The 25,038-nt window shown below is 33.9% G+C and overlaps 2 protein-coding genes across 2 annotated transcripts; one reads left to right on the top strand and one right to left on the bottom strand.

Annotated features, from left to right (window-relative positions):
- Positions 1–1,558: 1,558 nt before the first annotated feature.
- On the bottom strand, positions 1,559–17,597 carry LOC133329850 (uncharacterized). The gene is made up of 7 exons (XM_061538317.1): positions 17,507–17,597; positions 10,010–10,250; positions 8,351–8,928; positions 7,833–8,284; positions 5,851–7,546; positions 4,725–5,793; positions 1,559–1,712 (listed from the first exon to the last, which is right to left on the bottom strand). The coding sequence occupies exons 1-7, from the start codon at positions 17,595–17,597 to the stop codon at positions 1,559–1,561; spliced, it is 4,281 nt and encodes a 1,426-aa protein (XP_061394301.1).
- A 4,867-nt stretch (positions 17,598–22,464) lies between these two features.
- On the top strand, positions 22,465–24,801 carry LOC133329851 (uncharacterized). Its single transcript, XM_061538318.1, has 2 exons — positions 22,465–23,025; positions 23,262–24,801. Exon 2 carries the CDS (start codon positions 23,470–23,472, stop codon positions 24,505–24,507), a length of 1,038 nt encoding a protein of 345 aa, XP_061394302.1. The 5' UTR covers positions 22,465–23,025; positions 23,262–23,469; the 3' UTR covers positions 24,508–24,801.
- The last annotated feature ends 237 nt before the right edge of the window (positions 24,802–25,038 follow it).

Here is a 25,038-nt window from a genome sequence, read left to right as displayed (position 1 = left end):
TCAGTTCACTTATAAATAAAGATCACATACTTGAATTCGTTCAATACATTGACATGAAATGGTTAGGGTACATATGTAGAATATACCCAAAGTTGTGAAGGGTATCATATAGTCGGCCCAGCACGACTTTACTACATTCCTTACTTGTTTTTTATTGGTCATTTCCCGTTCTGTAAGAATCTACTAGATTTTACTATTTTCTTCGATATCAGGCTCGAACCTAATTCAATGCGTTGTGTACACTTCAATTCAAAGCATTGCAAAGCGACAACTTTACACATGGTTCCGTATGACAAGGCGGTAGAGCTTATTGACAAAGCTGACCCCGAGGTGCGTATTAGCGATATTCAGTCAGAGGAAGATGATCGGAGCTTGCAGTTCGAAAGGATCGCCCTTTATAAAAGAGTTTGTCGCATTTCTTATTAGAATAGTAAATAACCTTGAGCCCCTTGGGAACGGCCGTGTGCTGTAATCGTTAGTCATCGGATGAGTAATTGACGAAAGCTAAATGTCTTACAGGAGACAAAGTAGGGGAGGAATACGTGAAGAGGTACTTTGGTGATTTGACTGGGCGGATTCTTTTCGGTTGATCTTGAAGGATTTCCATCTAATCGTGAAATGGGGTTTTCCCACATTTACTTTGAACATATAACTTTGCTTTTTAATTGAAACTAAGTAGCTTTAGATTTTGGTTTATACATATTTTGAATTCATGTAATACACATTTTTTCATTCTTGAAAATATTTTCAACTAACGAAGTTGGTTTTTCTTAAAATAAATAATTATTAATATTGGATAATAAATTGTGTTTTAACCACAGTCAGATTAAAAAAATAAGGAAATTGCAAGGTACAGTTAAAATGGTATATTATATAAACGCTTGTGAAATTTTTGAAAATATATATTTTTTTAAAAAATTCAGGACTTATGGAATTTTTGAAAAAAAATATATATATATTAAGGGGTAATACATCTTACCCCATAGGTTTCAACATTAGGACGCAATTGGAAAACATATGAATGGAAATTAATTGATGTGAAAATTTCTTCAGCTTCTGTGGAATTATTTTCCAATGCTTCACAAATTTTTCGTTGCATTACATCTCTCGCAACGATAATGGCCGTTTTGTTAATCGGTAACTTTCTTGTGGCAAGGACAAGCTTTGTAGTAGGCATTATTACTCCTAATCAAATGTACACGGCCTTTGTTTGGAAATAGTCCGGTGCCCAAGTTGACGGCTTCATCTCCCCATATGGTGACAGTTACAGCCGCTTCACTGGTATCCACCAATTTCAAATCGCGTTTTTTAAACTCCTTATTTGTAGTACGCGACGTAAAGCACTGCAAATCGCCGACATCCTTGCAAATTCCAACAATATTAACGGATGCTTTTGGTTCCATATTAGCCACCTGGAAATGGGAACTAAATCGTATTTGATCGTGGGACAACTGTATCAGTGGTGAAGGTAATCATTTTTCAGTGTGATGTATTGTTTGTTGGCCGGTTTAAATTGGCACTTGGAGATATAGTAGAGTTTACCGACCTCAATCATATCTTAATATTTATCACACTGATCACGTAATGCGGTGGCACGTATCTCGAAAGATTCATCCATTAAATCGATGCTGAATAGTTTACCTTCACCCTTGACATTGCTCCAAGTATGCAAGGGCGATTTGGCGGCAATGCCGCGCCGGTTCGGGGCTGTACTAATTATAGAGGATTTACAACAAATTATAAGAGTGTCAAAATAATACGCCAATCATTTGTGTTGTGATATATATTCGTTTTCATTTACTTACTACAGTCGGAATCGACGGCGAAATTGGTCGCTATAAGGGATGCCAAGGCAAAGACTTTTAGCGAGACTTTAGGGACACCGCCGTTATAGCCTATGTGTCATTAAAAACTCTATAATTTTAAACGATGTCGATTGTACTAATTGCTAAAAACTGAGCAAAGTTTAACCACTTTCCTACATTTCCATTTTTTATAGAAAATATATTTCTTTACTAATGATAGGAATTTTTAAAAATAAATAAAATGTTTTTTTTTGTTTTTTTGCAAAATTTGATTGTAGAAATTTTACAGTACAATACTTGCAACTCAAGTGCTACTATTTTAATGAACCATGTCATAATTATACAATCTAGTATCATGAAAATGAAAATATCTTCCTTCTGAATGTACGCATTTAATTTGATCAGTGGCAAAAATTGCTAAATCGTTAATATATATTTATAAATATTTTGAAGTTCCCTGCCTCTAAAACTTCTAAATATAAGTTGCAACAACCATGGTTAAATCAGCGTTAGAAAATATATTTTGTTTAATTTATTGAAAATATGCCAATTGACGAAAAATTTTATGAAATTTATTTTTCATTTTATTTGAAATTGATATATGAATTCCATATTTAAAAGAGTTGTTATTAGTAATTTCTCAAAAGAGACTACCTTTCATAAGTATGCCTATAACACTAATGCACAAAATAGTACGATAGCGGTGATGGTTAAACACGTTTTCTCTTTGTCTCTCTTTTCGTCAGTCATTTTTGTTGATGATTTCTCAGTTACGCTCTCACGCACTTACTCTTAATTTAGTTCTGTTCAACACTGGCCTATAATAAACACACAGTGTATATACATAAATGTGTATGTATGTGAAAAACGAGGATATTGTCCGCGGAGTAATAGCACGTCTGTATCTTTTGCTGTGCATTTACACACTAATTTATTAATATAAAAAGTGATCCTTAAGAACTAAATATTACAATATGACGCGGATATTGTCCGCGGAGTGATAGCACGTCTGTAGCTTTTGCTGTGCATTTACAAACTAATTTATAAATATAAAAGTAATCCTTAAGAACTAAATATTACAATATGATTTAACCTATCTTAGATTAATGTGTACGAGAGAGAGAGAGTGCGTAAACCCATCTGACATAAAACATGTAGTGGACACACACATTTCTTTATCTCACATGTGGCAAGCACGCTACACATACTTATCAGTCTGTAGTGAAGATTACTCCCCGTAATCTCACCTAAACCTACCAAACATGTGGTTGACATGTTGAAATGTCTTATCTTATTCCTGTGCACAAACATTCAACCAAAATAATTTCTTATCTCAAGTGGACTGTATACGAAAATTGATTCCTGTTAAACTAAATATTCTCTCCTTTACATAAGAGATCCACAGCAAGACATTCACTATCTTTGTTATTTGGAAACCATGTTCGCTACGTGAACAGTATGTATGAAAAGAATAAGTCAATATCTTAATATATAAAAGAGCGTAGTGTTAAGTGAGTGAGTGACTGTCATATCATCGCCCAGACGAAACGGTTAAAGCTAGGTGCTTGAAATTTTGAGTGTGGGTTGTTGTTGGTGTGGAGGCGTGAGATAAGGCTGAGTTTTTGGAAATTCGAACTCGAAGGGTACGAAAAGTACTAAAATGTGTCCTTTGTGTCAGGCGAACGGGAAGAGCTAGAATTCTGAAATTTGAAATGTGGGTCACTGAAGGACAGTTAGAAAGATGTACAAAAGAGTTTCTGTGTACGAAAAGTAGTAAACTTTACTAAATTTAGTTCTAATTGTATATGTATATACTAGATGGATAGCGACCTATATGCAGCTGCAATATATTGAGATTAGGTAAATCCTGGTTTTAATATTTTAATATTTAATATTTTTAACATTTAACCGGATGTCATTAACCCAGTTTGTTTCAATTGCTAATTCCTTTGCATATATGTCAAAAAAAACCTCATAAAGTAGATTAACCCGGTAAAAAGTTCTAATGTATATGTTCTCATTAACACTACAGATAATGACACTTAATAGGATAAATTACTATTTTGCACATCTTAAGAACGATCACTAACCGACATTTAACGTGTCTTCCGGATGGCCAAAAGATTTCTAATTTCTTTTAATATTTTTGTGTGTGTGTGTTTTTTGTTTTGTTTTTTTGATCAAATAACATTTTTTCAAAATACACATTATTTCACAAACTGACAAAAATAAAAATGAAAATGTCAATCTTTTCTTTAATTTTTTTTTTCAATTTACATATATATGTTTGTATTTTATGTACATATTGCTTAAGCCGGTGCGATTCGCTGCCCTTATGATAGGAAAAAATATGTCAAATATATAAAAATAAAAAATGTATATTTTTTAGGTTTGAATTTATTGAGTATATTTTTCTTAATTAATTTCTAGCTTATAGCATACTATCAAATACGTTAAATCTTTTTTTTATAATTTTTTTAGAAATAACATTATTATCTTAATTATTATTCTAATGCTTTTGGATAGATGATGTTTTTAATTTTTCCGTCAGGGGTATAAACAAAAAGATTTGATGGATTTCCTACTCGCGAGCATGCAACATAAAGCTGACCATGTGAGAAACACGGATTTTCTAAATTTAATCCACAGACTTTAAGAGATTGGCCTTGAGACTTATTAATTGTCATTGCAAAGGATAACCGAACAGGAAACTGTAAACGTTTAAAGTTAAATAGAAATTCGGACGTTATCAATGGAATTCGTGGTATTATTACGTCTTCGCCTTTATATTTCCCAGTTATGATAGTCGCTTCGATTATGTTATTGTGTAATGTTTTCACAGCAAGTCGTGTTCCATTGCATAGCTTTGGAGGATCAAGGTTTCGCAATAAAATGATAGGTACACCAATTTTCAATTGCAGCACATGTGGTGGAAAACCTGGAGGATCGAGTGAATTTAAGAATTCAATTGGGTAATTGTCGACATCCTTTTCCTCCATTACGGTATCGATTGAATTATATGTTTTTAGACTTCCAACGATTCTATTCAGGATAATGTTGTTCATATAGTTAACGTCAACATTTTTAGCAGCTAATAATGCACGTTCACATAACCATTGCGTATTTTTGAAATTGCATTCAATATTTGGAAATATGGAAATAATTAGATCTTCAATAGATTGTGTCATTTTACAAAAGTCACCCGGGAATGTAATAGAATTTGTTTCTGAATTGACTGGCATTTTTCCATTTCCTAAATCTAGCAATTGCTTAGAAAATTGTAAAGCTGATTTATCGTTTTGAAGAGCTACACGCATATTTGTAGTTAATTTAAGTGTTTTAACATGACTCCAAAGAGAAGAAGATTTAATGCATGCATTCAGTTCATCGGCTGGTGTTGAACTCGGAATGACAGGTAGAGTTTGACGAAAATCTCCAGCTAGTAGAATAAGAGCACCTCCAAATAAATTTGTGTTGTTCCGCAAATCCTGTAAGGTGCGGTTAAGGGCTTCTAAAGATTTTTTGTGTGCCTTGTTGCATTCATTCCATACTATGATTTTGCACGTTTGTAAAACTTTACCCATTGATGAATTCTTTGTGATGTTGCATGTGCAATCCTCAGAAAATTGCCATGTTAATGGTAATTTCAGTGCAGAGTGTGCAGTTCTTCCACCATCCAAAAGTGTTGCGGCAATTCCTGAAGATGCAATAGCTAACGCAATATTACCTTGAGACCGGACGCTGGCTAAGATCAGTGAAATTAGAAATGTCTTTCCTGTTCCAACGGGTGCATCTATGAAATGTAAACCACCGGTTTGGTTTATTATAGCATCCATTACATAATCGTAGACATTTTTTTGTTCAGGTTGTAACTTTGGCAAATTTTCTCCCAGATAAATTTCCAATTCTTTTGGATGATAATCGGTTTCTCGAAGTAAATCTCTTTCAAATGGATCACTAATTGGACGAATTGGGGCGAACATTCCAACTTCAATGAGAAGTTTATTTTTAATTTCCATACATATGTTTTCTAATAAAATTAAACATTCATTAAAAATTGTATCCGAAAATTCCATTGCTGGATCATTATTAAGAGCTCTATGTTGATGTAATATATCTTCCGCCATATCCTCCTTGAATTGTTTCCAAAGTAATTTTGGATTAGATGGTGAGCAAGTAACCAATATAATTGCAAATAATGCTCTAATTTGGCGTGGGTGCCTTTTAACCGATGCTTCCGCAAGTGTCGTTTCCCAATGATCATCGCTTTCTAGCAATTGTAATTTTTGACATGCCTCACGGTACGTTGCACATATTTTGCCATCCACTGTTCGCAAATTTTCAAATGATGTTGGTCCACGAACATTTGTTAGAAGCTTTCTTAAATAGAAGCATTCTGCATTCTGAGGATAAAAAGTATATATGCTACCCATGGCATCTGTGGAATAAAGTTTTTCCCATCCTTCAACAGCTTTTCCTTGTTTACGGCGTTGAAATTTTTTGGATGATGCGTTCCAAGTAAAGTATTTTGGGACTTCAGCATAAAGCAAGGTTTTGGCAAACAAATCATTTCTACATAAATCGAAAAATGATGTTAATGTTGTACTTGGTGGTAATAAGGCTCTCTCTTGTGCATTTGTCTCATTAAAATACACAAGTTGTCTATTTTCAAGATGTACTGCAAGATGAACAACAATTGGATGACGTTCATGTATTGGAAATCCTAAAATTCGCCAAACTGCTTCATTGCTGCTGATATATTGAGCAATTTGATAATTCGTTACTTCATCAGTTGGATTTTGAAAGGAAAATACTGCCATGTCGGGTCCTTTGTTGAGGTATTTGCAAACGTATTTTATTGATTTTACCGAACTGCAATATTCTACGTTGATATGTGCCTTAAACGTTTTTGAAAGTAACGGACAATATGGCACTATCCAGCGATTATCAATGTCAACGTCAATATTGCGGTCCTTCACTGTAGTTGATTTACCACCATCTTCCACTGATCGTCGCCGATAAAGAGGATAGCCATCAATACTCGATATAGTTTCTTTAAGCAGCTGCCTTGGATACTTCTTAGTGCACTTTCCATCCACCATGCATGGAGAATTTGGATTAATACTTCCACACGGACCATGAACCATATTTTTTATTACAATATCATGCAATTGAGGATCATTGTTGGGATCAGGTATCTCAGCTGAAATTACACTATCAATGAGATTGGGTGTAATTTTTTCAACTAACCATATTAAAATGTGGGCGTGCGGCAATCCGCGATTTTGCCATTCGACTGAATACATCCAACATCGTGTTTCTCCAAAAATATGCATCTTTACAATGAAGTCCAATAAAGATTTTAATTTTAGCTTGAAGACACGTGCTGTTATATCGTGTCGATGTGCTGATGTTTGCCCGTAAGATAATTCGCTAGTGATTTCCTCCCACTTTGGATTGCATGTAAACATAATGAATAAATCAGGTCTACCATAAGATCGCATATATGCCATAGCATCTTGCCTATATTCCTGCATGTGGCGTACAATGTTGCTGGTGAATGTTGCTGGTAGTATTATAGCACGTCCTAATTCATTTGGATTTATATCAATACTGCTGTTTATGGCATCTTGCAAATGAATGTAATTATCTACTCGTAGTTTGGGTTGATTGCGACGAATGTTCATCAGACGTTCCATCTCAATTTTAGCATACATGTCAACAATATATTGATGAAATAGCTCCCGGCAGTTTACAATATGGTTTAAAGTGTTTCTACGAATCATTATGCGATATGCATAAAAATTCTTCGAGCTCACTTTTTTATTTGTTGGTTCATCTGTAATTAAAAAAATAGAATTGAATACAAATGAGTTTGTATTCAATTTTAAGATAACAATGAATATACTTACTTGTCGATGTATTGATTTGTCGTAATCCGAAGTGGTATCCATCTTCACCATATGGGAAAATAATGGGATACTGAAGAGCGTCATATGATATGTCGGTCTCAGCTATTATTCTTACTTTTCCATCACGTCGGCGAATAATAATGTCACGTGGCGCAGTCGGCTCACCAACTATTAATATTGCCATATCATCAATCGTAGGTGCATTGTCAGAATGAATAGTAATCAAATGCTCATCTGAACACAGTCTTGGATCATCTCTAGCTTGCTTAAAAGTCCTTATTAGTTCATTGCGGCCATGAAACATTTCTTGCAAATCAGCTACAACACGCTGATTCGTTTCAGGATTATAACGTTGTCGTTGTTGTACTTGTTCATCTGCTTGACCAATAAAATAAATTTGTAAACAGTTTGGATCTTCATTAGAGCTTGGCAATAGTGATCCCATGCGGTGGTAAATTTGTCCTTCCACAAATTTCATCACATTGGAAGCTCCAAAAGAGGTCATCTGAAAAGCAGAATTGTACTTTCTGATATTTCTTAAGAAATGCTGAGAATCCAAGTGAGACCCTATAGAAGATAACAAAAAATATATAGTGTTTAAATTAAATAAGTTATAAATATAGTTTTTCTTACCTGTCATCAATGATAATAATGGCTGTGGTGGTGGAAGAAGTTGGGGTAAAACTATTTTTCCATTTGAGCAACACATTCCTTGTGTTTCGTGTTTGTATTTGTATGCATTACAGTGTCGACAAACGTTGTTCATTGAACCTATAGCTATTAACTCATTCCTACTATAATCCATGTCAGCTGTGTAGTTGAATGCAATCCGCTCGAAAGACGCAGGCACTTTTCGACGATGACGATAACTATCTTGCTTACGACGATAAATATTTTGATCAATTGTTTCATTTTCTCTTGAGGTGGATCGAGAACGTTCAGTTCTAAGGCGACTTTCTCGTTGTTCTGACGTTTCCCTAGCTCTTGCTACAGATGGACGAACACGTTGGCTTCTAAGTCTACTTTCTCGTTGATCCGGCGTTTCTGTAGCCCTTGCTGCTGTTGAACTGCTATCTTGTTCTTCTGCTGTTTCAGTAGCCCTCGACGCTAATGAACGAATATTTTGGTTTGTTAGTCGGATTGTTTGTTGCTCAGATGTCAGACGTTGGTTTTCCAAACGGGAGTTACGTTCATCAGAAGTTTCGGCAGACCTAAAAGTAGAAACCTGAAGTTTAATGTTGCATAGGCGAGTTTCACGCTCTACTGGCGTCTCGCGTTCTCTCCGCAATTTCATGATCCTTGCTTCTTTCGTTTGTTTGGAAAGGCACGATTTTTTTGATGACATTGAAATTAGTAGAAAACAACATCTTTAAACGTGGTCTTCCCAATTTGGTGGATTTGCCCACAAGACCGACGCGTTTGGAAATCTTTTTTAAGCTCGGCTTATGGATCAACCGTTCTGTAAGAAGCCAGCTATGTAAGTAAGTTATAAGTAAGTTGTACTTTTAAAATCTATTATTGAACTAAACTACAAACATTTTGCGACATTATATTTTATAAAATTATTATATATAAAATACTACGATTATAAAATAGTATCGTAGCTAAAAACAGGCAACTATTCCATTAAAAATTTATTTTATAAAAATAAAAATACTAAATTTGGCGCAAGTTGGATTTGGGTGAACAGGTAAAGCTAGAGTCTTCGTAGTTATTGGTACGAAAAGTACAATATGGTACTAAATTTCGAACAATTTGGATTTGGTTGAATCCTGAGAGTTGGAATAAAGATTACTGTTGAAGTGTAGTATAGAATTATAGGGATAACTTTGGAAACTCGTATTTAGGGGTACGAATACAAGAGCAAATACATTAAATTTGGATGTGGATAACGGATTGAGGAATCCTAAAATTTGGAATATGGGTCACTGACGGAGAGTTAGAATGGTATCAAAGTGTATTTGGTACTAACTGGTACTAAATTTAGTGGTGGTATGAAGGAACTCTTGAAAATGTGTACTTATGTGTTCGCAAAGTGCTAAATGGAACTAAATGCTTAACGTGTACATACACATATAATTGGAATTCTGATCTATTTTTAATCTGTGTACTGGAAATAAAGAGAATATGACGAGAGAATAATAAATAATGCTTATGTGTATGACATGTACTAAATGGTAATAAAATTTATATTAGATGTAGGAATAAATTTGGCGACTTCCATATGAAATATTATTTTTTTCCGTTCCGGCATACGAAGTAAATGTATTAAATTTTATTTATGTTACTTACTCAATTATGTTGGTGTGACTGTTCGCCGATCCATCTTCAGCCTCCCTAATGTGAGGATTGATTATTAGAGCATTATTAGTGCTGACACTTTTCGTTCCATCAAATTCATTAGTGCTGCCTGATTTTACAAGAACAGGATGCTGGTCATTATCGAATAGTGCCGCCTCATCATCCCATACTTCTACATCTACCGTCTCCATACTTCTATCCACCAAAGTCAAGATACGTTTCTGCCGTTGCACTATTGGTAAAAAGTATTATTTTTTGTCATTTTTTTGTTTTCATATTTTGAAATGTAACTGATTTCCTAAATGTAGTCACCCATATTAGAAAAACCTTTAATATCAATGCGGGTGGCAACCCTTTTTTTGCTGGCGAGCTTTAACAGTCAGCAGTTTGAAAGTCACATTGTTTTGGTACAACTGGCGGTAAAAATCAGCTAAGTTCGAGTGCTTGTAATTTGACAAAATTGAAAAATTGAAATGTGTAATTATGGAAAACGTTAGTGCAGGTATGTAAAATTAAGACGAGATGCCCTTTTTGTCATATTTGTCTGTTGTAATACTGTGAAATGTTTTGTTTATGTATAACTTTATATAAAATAAATTAAATTATGAACATGCTGGACCTAGGCTAAAAAGGAAATTAGCCTCCGAAGTTGCTTCACAAAATACGCTATATAAAGCAGTCAGTAATGGAAATATATCCGAAGTAAGGAGCAAACATTTTGTTATATGCAGTTATATGAAATAGTGCCCCAAATCATATGAAAATTTGTAGGTCATCTTGGGAGCATAAAATTATACAAACCAAATTTCACTTCAATAGCTTCATAAACAAAAAAGTTGGGGCAAATCTCCCAGATCGGCTATATGACAGCTATATGAAATAGTGCCCCAAATCATATAAAAATTGGTAGGTAATCTTGGGAGCATAAAAAATGTATACAAACCAAATTTCACTTCAATAGCTTTATAAACAAAAAAGTCGGGACAAATCGGCCAGATCGGCTATATGGCAGCTATATGAAATAGTGCCCCAAATCATATGAAAATTGGTAGGTCATCTTGGGTGCATAAAAATGTATACAAACCAAATTACACTTCAATAGCTTTTTAAACAAAAAAGTCGGGACAAATCGGCCAGATCGGCAATATGAAATAGTGCCCCAAATCATATGAAAATTTGTATTTCATCTTGGGAGCATACAAAATGTATACAAACCAAATTTCAGTTCAATAGCTTTAAAATTAGAGTTTAATGCAAAATAAACGTAAAAAACCATAGTGCATAATCTAGGGTGTGATCCACGTAGTCATAACAAGGTGTATTAATAAGTTTACCCCATATGCCAAAAATTTCGAAAAAATATCGTTTTCATATACCTTTTCTTGTGTGGACATGTAATGTCTGAAGTTATTATTTCGAGGAGTTACAACCGGGATGACATCGTCAAGGAAGTATCCAATTCGATCGTAAAATGCGTTTAAACCATTAAAATACCAAACATCATAGGAGTGCATGTAATTTCAATCTTTCTGATCCCATGACATTATAACCACCAGCTATATAGGTTAAAAAACATAATTTAAAGGTTTAAATAATTTTAGTATAATTTTATTATTTACCACAGAAAAATGGTTCAAAATATTTATGAAGTTCTTCTGGCTTGTCAGGCTAAAGACCTAGGCTAAAAAGGAAATTAGCCTCCGAAGTTGCTTCACAAAATACGCTATATAAAGCAGTCAGTAATGGAAATATATCCGAAGTAAGGAGCAAACATTTTGTTATATGCAGTTATATGAAATAGTGCCCCAAATCATATGAAAATTTGTAGGTCATCTTGGGAGCATAAAATTATACAAACCAAATTTCACTTCAATAGCTTCATAAACAAAAAAGTTGGGGCAAATCTCCCAGATCGGCTATATGACAGCTATATGAAATAGTGCCCCAAATCATATAAAAATTGGTAGGTAATCTTGGGAGCATAAAAAATGTATACAAACCAAATTTCACTTCAATAGCTTTATAAACAAAAAAGTCGGGACAAATCGGCCAGATCGGCTATATGGCAGCTATATGAAATAGTGCCCCAAATCATATGAAAATTGGTAGGTCATCTTGGGTGCATAAAAATGTATACAAACCAAATTACACTTCAATAGCTTTTTAAACAAAAAAGTCGGGACAAATCGGCCAGATCGGCAATATGAAATAGTGCCCCAAATCATATGAAAATTTGTATTTCATCTTGGGAGCATACAAAATGTATACAAACCAAATTTCAGTTCAATAGCTTTAAAATTAGAGTTTAATGCAAAATAAACGTAAAAAACCATAGTGCATAATCTAGGGTGTGATCCACGTAGTCATAACAAGGTGTATTAATAAGTTTACCCCATATGCCAAAAATTTCGAAAAAATATCGTTTTCATATACCTTTTCTTGTGTGGACATGTAATGTCTGAAGTTATTATTTCGAGGAGTTACAACCGGGATGACATCGTCAAGGAAGTATCCAATTCGATCGTAAAATGCGTTTAAACCATTAAAATACCAAACATCATAGGAGTGCATGTAATTTCAATCTTTCTGATCCCATGACATTATAACCACCAGCTATATAGGTTAAAAAACATAATTTAAAGGTTTAAATAATTTTAGTATAATTTTATTATTTACCACAGAAAAATGGTTCAAAATATTTATGAAGTTCTTCTGGCTTGTCAGAACTTCTCTGTTCTTATCTATCCATACTAATAAAAGAGTAAAAGTGATTGACTGACTGACTTAACGATTAATCAACGCCCAGATGAAACGGCTGAAACTAGAATCTTGAAATATTGGGTTAGGGTCACTCTTGGCCCAAAAGTGACAGACAATGTCGGGTTTTTGGAAATTCGTACAAGAACAAGTACCAAATGCGGTACCCTTTGTATTTGGCGAACCAGAAGAGCTATTATTTTAAGTGATTATCAGGAATGATTTAGAGGAATGGATGGAGCTGGAATTCTGATCCGGAGTGTAAGATAGCGATATGTAGGAAATACGATTACTACTGCATTGTAGAATTGATGTACGTTGGTAGTTGGGGAAATTCGTAATTATGTGTACTAAATTTGGTGCAATTTCAATTTGGGTGAACCAAATCGTGAAATTTTGAGTTTGGAAATTTTTACTAATGTTTACTAATTTGGTACAATTTGGATTTAGGTGAACCGATAGAGGTGGAACACCGAAATTTGATATGCAGCTTTGTCAACGATAAGCGAAGAGGAATGTGTGAACAAGATTTGGAATTTGTACTTAAGGTACTAAAAACTACTAAATATTACATTACAATGAAACAGGTAGGAATATATATCAGAAACTTGATATTTATCTTTAACTGCTAAAAATATTTTTTTGAAAATTAGTATAAAAAGGCACTAGAATGTTATAAATATTATTCTAAAATAGAACCGATAGAGATCGAAATGTGAAACTTCTTATATAACTCTAAGTATTCCAAAAAGAATGTTATGCATAATTTGATCTTGGAAACGTGGTAGATTTCACTACTACAAAGACAATGCTATACATTAATATATTTTTTAAATAAGTACTAAAATTGTACTAAATATTAAATCATAATGGAAACCGCTATGCATAAATAAATGCATAAATATTTTGGAAAATTAGTACTAAACATTGCACCACAGAGAATGGTAATAAATATACTAAATATTTGTACTAACAGTGTTGAACTTTTGTACGTAAATAAATGTAATAAATAATTGGAAAGAAATTGACATTGTCTTATCTATATTTAACTAGTCTATATATAATTGCGATATACGTGACTGACTGATCAACAACGTCCATTATGAACAAAACAAAGTTTGTAAATTGTACTACTAATGGAACTTTCTATTATACACACACACGAAGAAAAAAAGCGAATCAACGTTACAAAATGTTGGTTACATCGATGTAATTTTTTAGAAAAATGTTGTTTGAACGTTGCTGAATGTGTGAAAATCAAGAATAAAACATGCTAATTTAATATTAAATATAGTTGATTTTAAAATTTTCACGTTGTAATAAAATTGCCCATTTTAACATTTTTCATAGTTAAAATAGTCGACAATGCTGAATTTCCATAGATGAATTTATATAAAAAAAATAACAATTTTTCATGTTAAATTAAAATTGTGACAATAGTAAAATTAATAGTTTCAATGTTGACATGATATACATAGTTCTATTTTAAAAATGTAATAACATTGACTTGAAACAACATTTCAATCATGTTAAATTGATATTGTTGATATTGTAAATGCTAATTGGAACAAGATTGAATTGAATTTGTGGATTATTAAAACAACATGAAACAATGTTGAAATGAATTCATGTTGACTTACAAAAAAAAAGAAAGAAAGAAGAGAGCTCCGATTTGCCCGATTTTACTCGCGAGTGGAAAATACTCCCGAGTGGTAGTAAGTAAAGAGTACGAGTTTTTTAGGGAGTATACTCTCCACTCCAGAGATGGTCCGTTAGAAACAGTGACGTAAATGACATACATTTTCGACGTATATTACATACGTCGGAAACCCATCCAAAACCATTAGGTTTTTGACAAAATACCTATTTCCATTAATGAATTTGGAAATTACGTATGCTTTACTGAAATCCATATAAAATTTCAAAAAAAAATTCTCCAAAATGTTTAGAATTTTTTTATAAGTTCTAGTAAGGAACAGACAGCTATATGTAAAAATAATATGAATTTTTGAAAATAACGGTATATGGTAATAATATTGGAATAAATGACGTTTTCTACATTTACTACATTTTTTACAGGTATATGACGTTTTCTACGTTTACACCTTTTTGACAGTCGAAAACCTAAAAATTCGTCATACGGACCATCCCTGCTCCACGCTTTTATTTTGTTTGGGAGTGCTCGCGAGTACTCCTTGTTGAAGAAAAAGAGTGTAAGTCAGTGATGTACACGGTGAGAGGATGACATTTTGTAAATATATGAGTGAGACTAGCACACAAAGTTAAAGCGGGCCACACACGTTAAACATGTGCTTTACATCGGTGTGAATTAAATTAAAAAAATTAAGTAAATAAAATTGATCGTTTTTTTTTTGAGTCGTCACTATCGCTGACCTTCTTCATTCTTTAAAAACCAAATTCGAAATAAAGCTTTGTTGATTCATTTGTGGCCTATCAGCTTCACACCGATCAAACGTACATGTTTGATGTGTGTGGGCCGCTTAAGCGTGGCCGCAAAATGATGCGCACCAGCATAGACATGTTTACTTGTTGAAGTTGTCGTTGTTGAAGTTTCAACAACGACTAAACAAATGAGCGTAAGAATCCGTGTGGGTTGAGCTGACCGCTAGAGTGCAAGGGCGCGCATCCCTGGTGTAAGTCAAAATCAATGAAGCCCATTAGTATACTTTAAAGCATGGATGCACGCCCTTGCACTCTAGCGGTCAGCTCAACTCACACGGATCCTTACGCTCATTTTTTTAGTCGTTGTTGAAACTTCAACAAGTAAACATGTCTATGCTGGTGCGCATCATATTGCGGCCACGCTTAAGCAGTGATGCACACGGTGAGAGGATGGCATTTTGTAAATGCATGTGTTAGACTAGCACACAAAGTTAAAGCGGGCCACACACGTTAAACACGTGCTTTCCATTGGTGTGAATTAAATTAAAATAATAAAGAAAATAAAATAGATCGGTCTTTCTTGAGTCGTCACTATCGATGACCTTCTTCATTCTTTAAAAACCAAATTGGAAATAAAGCTTTGTTGATTCATTTGTGGCCTATCAGCTTCACACGATTAAACGTACATGTTTGATGTGTGTGGGCCGCTTAAGCGTGGCCGCAATATGATGCGCACCAGCATAGACATGTTTACTTGTTGAAGTTTCAACAACGACTAATAATGAGCGTAAGAATCCGTGTGAGTTGAGCTGACCGTTAGAGTGCTAGGGCGTGCATCCGTGCTTTAAAGTAGCTGCCTACTCACACTCATTGTAAGAGTCTAAACGCAACCATAGAGTCAGGAGTCAGCGGCATACTTTTTCGCCAGCGTGAAAACCAAACGAAAGAGTTAGCGTTAGCGGCACAAAATTTCAATTATTTGTTTTCATTTTCTGACAGAAAATTTTACGTTGTGCAAACCAAATTCAATTTATAATGTAATAAACAATAATGTCAATGACCTTGTGGAAAATTATTTTTTTCCATTTTATTTTTAAAAATTTCTTCCATTTTATTATTAATTCGTTAAAAAACGTCCACATGTTTGAAAATATTTGTTTTTTTTTTAACAGCACTGCCATATGTTTTGAAATAAATTTCCACTGAAATGTTGGTAGCACTGCTGATTTTTTCCTAAAATATGGCAACTCAATTGGGAGCAAGAGAGACAATTTGAGTATGACGCTGAGCAAAAATGAATAAAATCTATTCTAGAGTCAAGCCGCTAGACGCGAACGTCATCCGTCGCGATTTCCCGTTGCCAATAAGAAACACACGGCAAACTACTGTCGCTGACTCTAGACTCTATGGTTGCGTTTAGACTCTAATGCTCTTTCATTCAGTCGTTGTTTGACAGCCAACGAATGAACACATGTTGGGGTGCGCGCACGACGTCGTGTCCTCACAACTAGAAAATCAACGAAATCACACTTAGGGATAAAAGTATTAATTATATTAAAAGTATTTCAGTATATTTTTATTTTATTATTCAAAATGCGTTTGGGAAGGCGCAATGTTTTGTATGTTTTAAAACTTTTAAAAACAACAGAACATCACATTATAAAATATTTAATTATTTCAAGAATTAAATATTTGATAATATGACTATTATCTCAGTATATGCTACTTTATAAACTTTATTTGATTTTTTTAACATATACAATTTGTGGTAAATTGTGTTGGAAAACATTACCACAGGTAGGAACAAAAAAGTATGAAAAGGTACCTAAAATTCTACTTCAAATGATAATAAATCATAATTATCGATAAATATTGGCCAATATTTATACCAGCTATTTGCATAAATAATATATGTTATAATTTAAGCGTAAATGTATTCACGAATAATAAAAAATCTAATTTTTGTTTTGGTACGTTTCAATTCGTACCTTTTGTGGACAAAAAGTACGCTTGTTACAAAATTAAAAATAGCGCAACTCTAACTACTCTCTCAAGAAAGAGAAACTCTCAACACCGATCCCTATCCCGATAAATGTAAAACCACGCAAAGAGTGAAATCGAGTGGACAAATCATGCTGACTTCCAAAATGTATCAATGCAATGTTTGTATAAGTTAAGGAGCAACATATTCATAATATTTTTGTGCTAAATATGATAATATGATCAGCCATGTGAACAAGTAGTGCAAATAGTTCCCATAATAAATGATATCAGGTTACATTATGGGAATAAGATGTTTGCTAAAATAAAACTGATGACACAGCGCACGTGTCGACAATGCTGTGAGAGCGGAGTTGGCAGAGACTTGCAGCGAAGCTAGCTTAAGTTCATAAACTGTTAATTTTAGTTTAGTTGCCATTTTTAATCAATAAAGTAAAGACGTGTTGATTCTCAACACGAAGTCTTTTTTAAAAATTGAAAATAACTTAAAAAGTTTTAACTGGCGCCCGAGCAGGGACCTTGCCCGTAATATCCTTAGTTAACCCGTGGTGTTAACAAAAAGGATAAAAGGTCCAAACCAAGAGAGTGCGGAAAAGATGCGCCCTAGTAGATTTCAAACGGGAGTCCTCTAAAGGACAGCTGCCGCGCTGTAAATTTAAGTGGATTTAGAAGTTTTAAGAACAAGAATTAAATTGAGAAACAAAGAAAAAAAGAGATATGTGAATTAAATTGAAAATAAAATTTATAAAAGTAAAAGTAAATGGATGATTAAAATTGTTAATATAAGAAAAAATAGAATACAAATAAAAATTGCAAAGTCAAATTAAAGAAAAATAATAAATTAAGAAAAATTTAAAATTGAGAAAGAAAAAATTATGCTTAATGTGAAAAATAATTAAAAAACAAAAAAAAATAAAATTAAGTTGAAGGAAAAATTTTGTTTTTGAATAAGTGAGAATTTGTGAAAAAAATTGTAAATCAAATTAAAAATTTAACTAGATTTTTTGAAAGGAGATAATACATTAAATAATATTTCTTTGAAAATAAATGTAAACAGAACATTTATAACTAAAAGAAATTTAAATTTTCATAAAAAAATAAAAGTTGTAAAGTTAATTAAAAAACAAAAAATATATTAGCTGAAATACTAAAATGCTATTTTTATGGTAAGTGATTAAATTCAATCAAAAAATAGACAACACAAATTTTTACTGTATTTAAAAAAAAAAATCCTTTCCCAAATTTCCCACAATAATAGTAAACATGATGCCAGGAAAATCCATAGATGAATTGACAGATAGGCTTAGTGCCTCCCTGAATATAGCACCAACTATGAGTAATAATAAGTTTTCGACGGCACAAAAAGAGGAAATTAGGGCAATAGTATCGGATATACTAAAATTTGATGCAAGTAGTGACAGTCTGGATGAGGATTGCGACCATCCAATAAGCATAGTAAAAGTTGAGGAACTAGACAAAATTCCTGATATAGTAAAAACTATTAGAGATTTTTCTGGAAAAGCAGGTGAGTTCGGGTCTTGGAGAAAATCGGTAGAAAGAGTACTAGACCTTTTTAAAGAGCTTAAAGGGACAAGCAAATATTATGCAATATTGCATACCATTAGAACTAAGATTACAGGAGAAGCTGATACAGCCTTAGATTCGTATAGAACACCCCTTGATTGGAACAAAATTAAAAAGTGTCTCATGATGCATTATTCTGATAAAAGAGACATAGGAACGTTAGAATATCAGCTTTCCACCATGTCGCAAGGGCAAAAAACTATAACAGATTACTATCAGGCGGTGTACCAGCACTTATCTCTAATACTAGATAAGATCGCTTGTTTAGATTTGAATGAAAGTAGCCTAATGGCCATGACAAATGCTTATAGGGATAAAGCACTCGATACATTCATAAGAGGGCTAAGAGGGGATCTTCCAAGACTCTTAAGCGTACGGGAACCATCCTCCCTACCTCAGGCACTTCACATTTGCCTAAAATTGGATAATATGAGTTATAGGATGAATCAGGCACAGGGATACAATCAAAGAATGGACTTTTTAAGAAAAGGTCCTGGGGGAAACTTCTATCCACAGCTAGCACACATAGGCGGAGCCACTAGACCACCATTACCGACAAGATATCAACCCAGACCAAATTATTATTATGGGCAACCTCAATCAAATAGACCTTTGCAAAACCATTATATGAATAATCCCCAACAAATGTACAATCATCCCGGACCTGCATGGAACACACAGGCAGGACAATCAAGTTTACCCAAACCAGAACCAATGGACATTGATAGGTCCTTACAGACAAGACAGGTTAATTACATCAATAGACCACAATTTAATCCCGCAATTAAAAGACCACTAGGATCATACCAAGGGCCATCACCAAAAGTGCAACGTAATTTTCATTTGAATACAGGAAATTATACTGATCAAATAATTGAGACGGGGGAAAATACGAATAGTCCCGGTTATGAACAGCAGGCGGATACTGGAAATACTTCAGATTTAATTAACTACTCTAACACTATGGCTGAGGAAAATGTAGAGGATTTATTGGAGCAAGGAGATAATGATATTCGAGTTTCCGATAATATATTCCCTGATGAGAGTTATAACGCTGATTTAAATTTTTTTGTATAAAAAGTTCCTCGTTGCCATTTTTTACCGTAAAAACGAGGAACGGACGAACATTACGGATACTAGTTGATACTGGAAGCAACAAAAATTACATCAAACCTAGTTTAGTTATCAATCCACAACCAAATCAAGAATTATTTGCCGCTAGAGCAGTTAAGGAGGAAATTAATGTATCTCATCATACGTATTTAGACATTTTCGAAGGGAAAGTGCAACCATTGCAGTTTTTCCTTCTGCCTGGTCTTAAGACTTTTGATTGCATTTTGGGTAATGATACAATGAGAGAACTTTCGGCGGTTATCCATACCAAAGAGAATTATCTCACCCTAGCTGGAGTAGGAAAAATACCAACAAGCCAGCATTGTTTCCAAGATGTAAAGAATATAGAACTGCATTTGGACCACTTATCAGGGGATGTAACCTCCACAATGGAGAATATTGTGACACAACATAGCAAGCTATTCGCAGAACCTGATGAGCGACTAACTTATACCACGAAAGTGGTTGCAAAGATAGATACAACAACGGATTCTCCTACATACACGCGGAATTATCCGTACCCTTGGGCATTGAGAGAAGTTGTAGACAAGGAAATAAAAAAACTATTGAGGGATGGGATAATAAGACCATCCCGTTCACCCTACAATGCACCAATATGGGTAGTCCCAAAAAAACAAGACTCTTCAGGGGAAAAAAAGTATAGGGTAGTAGTAGATTTCAGGAAACTGAACTCGGTTACGGTTCCAGACAGGTACCCTATACCAGAGATTAGTGAGGTATTAGCCAACCTAGGTGGAAACAAAATATTTTCTGTTGTAGATCTAAAGAGTGGGTTCCACCAGATACCCCTTAGGGAGGAAGATATGGAAAAAACTGCATTTTCTATTAGCAACGGTAAATTTGAATTTACTAGACTGCCATTTGGGTTAAAAAATGGCCCATCAATATTTCAGAGAGCCTTAGATGATATTCTGAGGGATTTCATTGGGAAGACTTGCTATGTCTATATCGATGACATAATAATCTTTAGCAAAGATACAGAAAGTCATCTTAAACATCTAGAGGAAATATTTTCTACATTGGAAGATGCAAATATGAAGGTTCAGCTCGATAAATGCGATTTTTTTAAGGAAGAAGTAGAATTTCTAGGGTTTGTTGTTTCAGGAGGAGGGGTGAAAATGAATCCAAAGAAAGTAGAGGCAATAACGAACTTTCCATATCCAACCAATTTACGAGAGTTGCGTTCTCTCCTTGGCCTTTTTAATTTTTATAGAAGATTCATAAAAGGATTTGCCGAAATTGCCAAACCCCTTACTAACATGCTAAGAGGAGATAATGGAAAGGTAAAAAAATCTGAGTCTAGAAAAATAAAAATTTTCCTGAGCAATATAGAAAAGGAAGCAATTGATTCCTTGAAAAATGCAATAATATCACCGGAAATTATTTTATCTTATCCCAATTTTGAAAAGGATTTCCACTTGACGACAGACGCATCCAATAGAGCTATAGGTGCAGTTTTAAGTCAAGAAGGACGGCCTGTGACATTTATATCCAGAGCCCTTTCTGAAGAAGAAGAAAATTATGCCACTAACGAGAGGGAAATGTTGGCCATAGTCTGGTCACTCTACAACCTTAGGAATTACTTATATGGGACTGCCAAAGTTATAATCCATACCGACCATCAGCCGCTCACATACGCTCTTAGCAATAAGAACGCTAATACCAAAATGAAGAGATGGAAGGCAATACTCGAGGAATATAACTATGAAATTAAATACAAACCTGGAAGTACAAACGTAGTAGCTGACGCCTTATCCAGGCCACCCATTTCAAGTATTCATACCTTAACGGGATCGGTACATAGTGCTGAAAGCTCGGCAGAAGATCTTATACCGAGTGTCGAATTACCAATTAATGTTTTCAAGAATCAGATATTTCTGACGATAGGCGAAGAAACATCATACCAATTTCAAATAGTATTTCCGGGTTATCATAGGCATACCATTGTAGAGAGGGAATTTACTGAAGAAAAGTTGCTTGCATTATTAAAAAGATATCTAAATCCTTCTGTTATTAATGGGATAAAAACATCAGAAGAAGTTATGGGAAAAATCCAAGAAATATATTTACAACACTTTGTCAATATTAAAGCCCGTTTCACGCAAAAAGTAGTCATGGACATTACATCAGAATCTATGGAAGAATGTATAATTATTGATACCCATAAACGAGCACACCGGAACGCTGTTGAAAATAAAGCTCAAATTATGGAAAAATATTATTTTCCAAGTATGATGAAAAAAATTAAAAGAATTGTGAAATTATGTACCATCTGTAAAATAGGAAAATATGACCGACACCCCAATGACCCCAAATTATGCGAGACTCCTATACCAACATATCCAGGGCAGGTAGTTCATATAGATATCTTTTCAACCGATAAAAAGCTGGTATTGACTGCCATAGATAAATTTTCCAAGTATGCACAGGCAAGGATTTTAAACGGCAAATCTGTGGAAGATATCAGAAAATCTCTACGAGACGTGATATTTTTCTATGGAGTTCCGAAGACTATAATTATGGATAATGAGAAGTCTCTTAACTCATCCACTATTTTATTTATGATGAGAGACGAATTAGGTATTGAAGTTGTGACAACTCCACCATATAGAAGTGAAGCTAATGGACAAGTGGAACGTTTCCACTCTACATTAGCGGAAATAATGAGATGTCTAAAGCAGGAAGAAATTTGCAGAAACTTTGAGGAACTATTAGAAAAATCGGTGAACGAATATAATCATTCAATTCATTCGACCATTGATAGGAAACCAGTAGATATTTTCTTTGGCAGGACAGTAGACTTTTCTCCGGGAAGCTACGATAGAACTAGGCAAACAAACATGGAAAAGATCAAGGAAAAGCAACAAAAGGACATGAAATACCACAATAAAAAGAGAAAGGATTTCAAAGCATACATTCCAGGGCAAACAATATTCGTAAAAATTAACAAACGTTTAGGCACAAAACTTACTGAAAAATACAAAGAAGAAATTGTAAAAGAGGATAGAAATTCAACCGTTGTTACTGAAAATGGAAGAATTGTCCACAAAAAATTCATAAGAAATTAATCAGACAAAATATTTTGCAGGTTTCTACTGGCTGTAAGCCAATGCATGGGAGAATTTCGTGTTTTGGACTATTCAAACTCGAAACTTGTTGCAATTGATGTTGGGATAGCAAAGGTTCAAACTGGAACTTACAAACTTGTGCACATGTTTGACTTAGGAAATTACGAGAATGTAATACAAGATTTGGAAACTAGCATCTGGCAGAACAACGTAAAGCATCAGCCTCTCCTACCTTTCCTTCACCATTCCCTTTCCCAAATAAAATCCTGTATCTACCGTTTAAAACCCAAGATAAGGTCAAAGAAATCTATTGACTTCTTAGGAAGTGCATGGAAATGGTTGGCTGGATCACCAGACCATCATGACTTCCAGATAATTCAAGAAAAAGTAAACAACGTATTGGCAAATAATAATAACCAAGCCATAATTAATCAGTTGTCCATAGAGAGATTGAATTTAATTGCTAATGCCACTAACAAAATTTTAAAGGACTTAAACAATAGTATGGAAACCTCTATAGAAAAGATAACGGAATTGAAGTACAGATTGGAAATCGTAAAAGAAGAAATTTTTAATGTAGAATTCGCCATTGAATGGGCGAAGGCCGGTGTAATCAATTCTTTTATATTTTCTAAGGTTGAAATTGATTTACTACAAAAGATATTTAACAATTCGGAAATACCTTTCAATAGCGTTGACGAATTACTAAAATTCGCAAAAATAAAAGTAGCATCTGATTCAGAAAGTTTAATTTATATTGTAAGCATCCCAACAACTAATAATGAGAATTGTAATTGTAACATCCTTAAACCTGTAAAATTTGCAAATTCCATTTATAAAATAAAATTCAATAAAATATTAATTTGTAAGAATAATCTATTAGGCATTAAGAATAAATGCGACAGTTATGAGAACCTGAGTATCTGCAGCGAGGAAAATACAGAGACTATTAAAGATTCAGATTGCATAGCCAATTTACTGCAGAGCAAACCATCCACGTGCGCTGTTACAAATAACGATGATATTCCATCCGTAGAACAGATCAATGAAGACTTAATATTTCTGAACCAATATTCAGGAGAAATTTTGATAAATGACTCCCCTTTAACTTTAAACGGAACATTCATTATTCACCATGCGGAGACAAATGTTACTATTGATGGACGATACTATTATGCGAAGAAAGAAACTGGAATAAAACCATTACCGGCTCTGGTACAACCTAAGGAAACAGACGAACAAATAGAAACCCTATCCCTTGAATTCATGAAATCTATTTCTATAAATAATACCAAAATAATAGAAACAATGCAAAAAAGAGAACGAATTAATTTTGGAATAGGCACTTCGATTTTTCTAACACTAACCATCATAATTGCCGTGATCCTTAGAAACAAGCGTTACCACAAAAATCCTGAGAGTAGCATAAAAATAACTACATCCGAAAAGGAAGACAAATTAGAGGAGATCACCACATCAGATACACCATGTCCATCGGCTGCCAAGAGGGTCAAAAGCCTAAATAATATTCCGTTTTTTTAACAAGGTGATGACAATATGTTCATACGAGGACGTATGAATTTAAAGGGGGAGGAGTTAAGGAGCAACATATTCATAATATTTTTGTGCTAAATATGATAATATGATCAGCCATGTGAACAAGTAGTGCAAATAGTTCCCATAATAAATGATATCAGGTTACATTATGGGAATAAGATGTTTGCTAAAATAAAACTGATGACACAGCGCACGTGTCGACAATGCTGTGAGAGCGGAGTTGGCAGAGACTTGCAGCGAAGCTAGCTTAAGTTCATAAACTGTTAATTTTAGTTTAGTTGCCATTTTTAATCAATAAAGTAAAGACGTGTTGATTCTCAACACGAAGTCTTTTTTAAAAATTGAAAATAACTTAAAAAGTTTTAACTTATACAATAATACTACGGTATTTACATTGAATATGATGCAATGTATCACTAACAATTCAGCTGTTTTATGAAATAAACAAATATGTATGGAAAGCGCGGCAGTAAAAAAATATTTGGCAATATTTTTGTGTTATATCAGATTGTCAAA

This window comes from Musca vetustissima, unplaced genomic scaffold (assembly GCF_032173495.1).
Source record: "Musca vetustissima isolate MV318-11 ecotype Yass unplaced genomic scaffold, APGP_CSIRO_Mvet_v1 utg109698, whole genome shotgun sequence".
Taxonomy (NCBI): domain Eukaryota; kingdom Metazoa; phylum Arthropoda; class Insecta; order Diptera; family Muscidae; genus Musca; species Musca vetustissima.
Note: the sequence above shows the minus strand (reverse complement) of the source record. Positions and strands in the feature narration are given on the sequence as shown.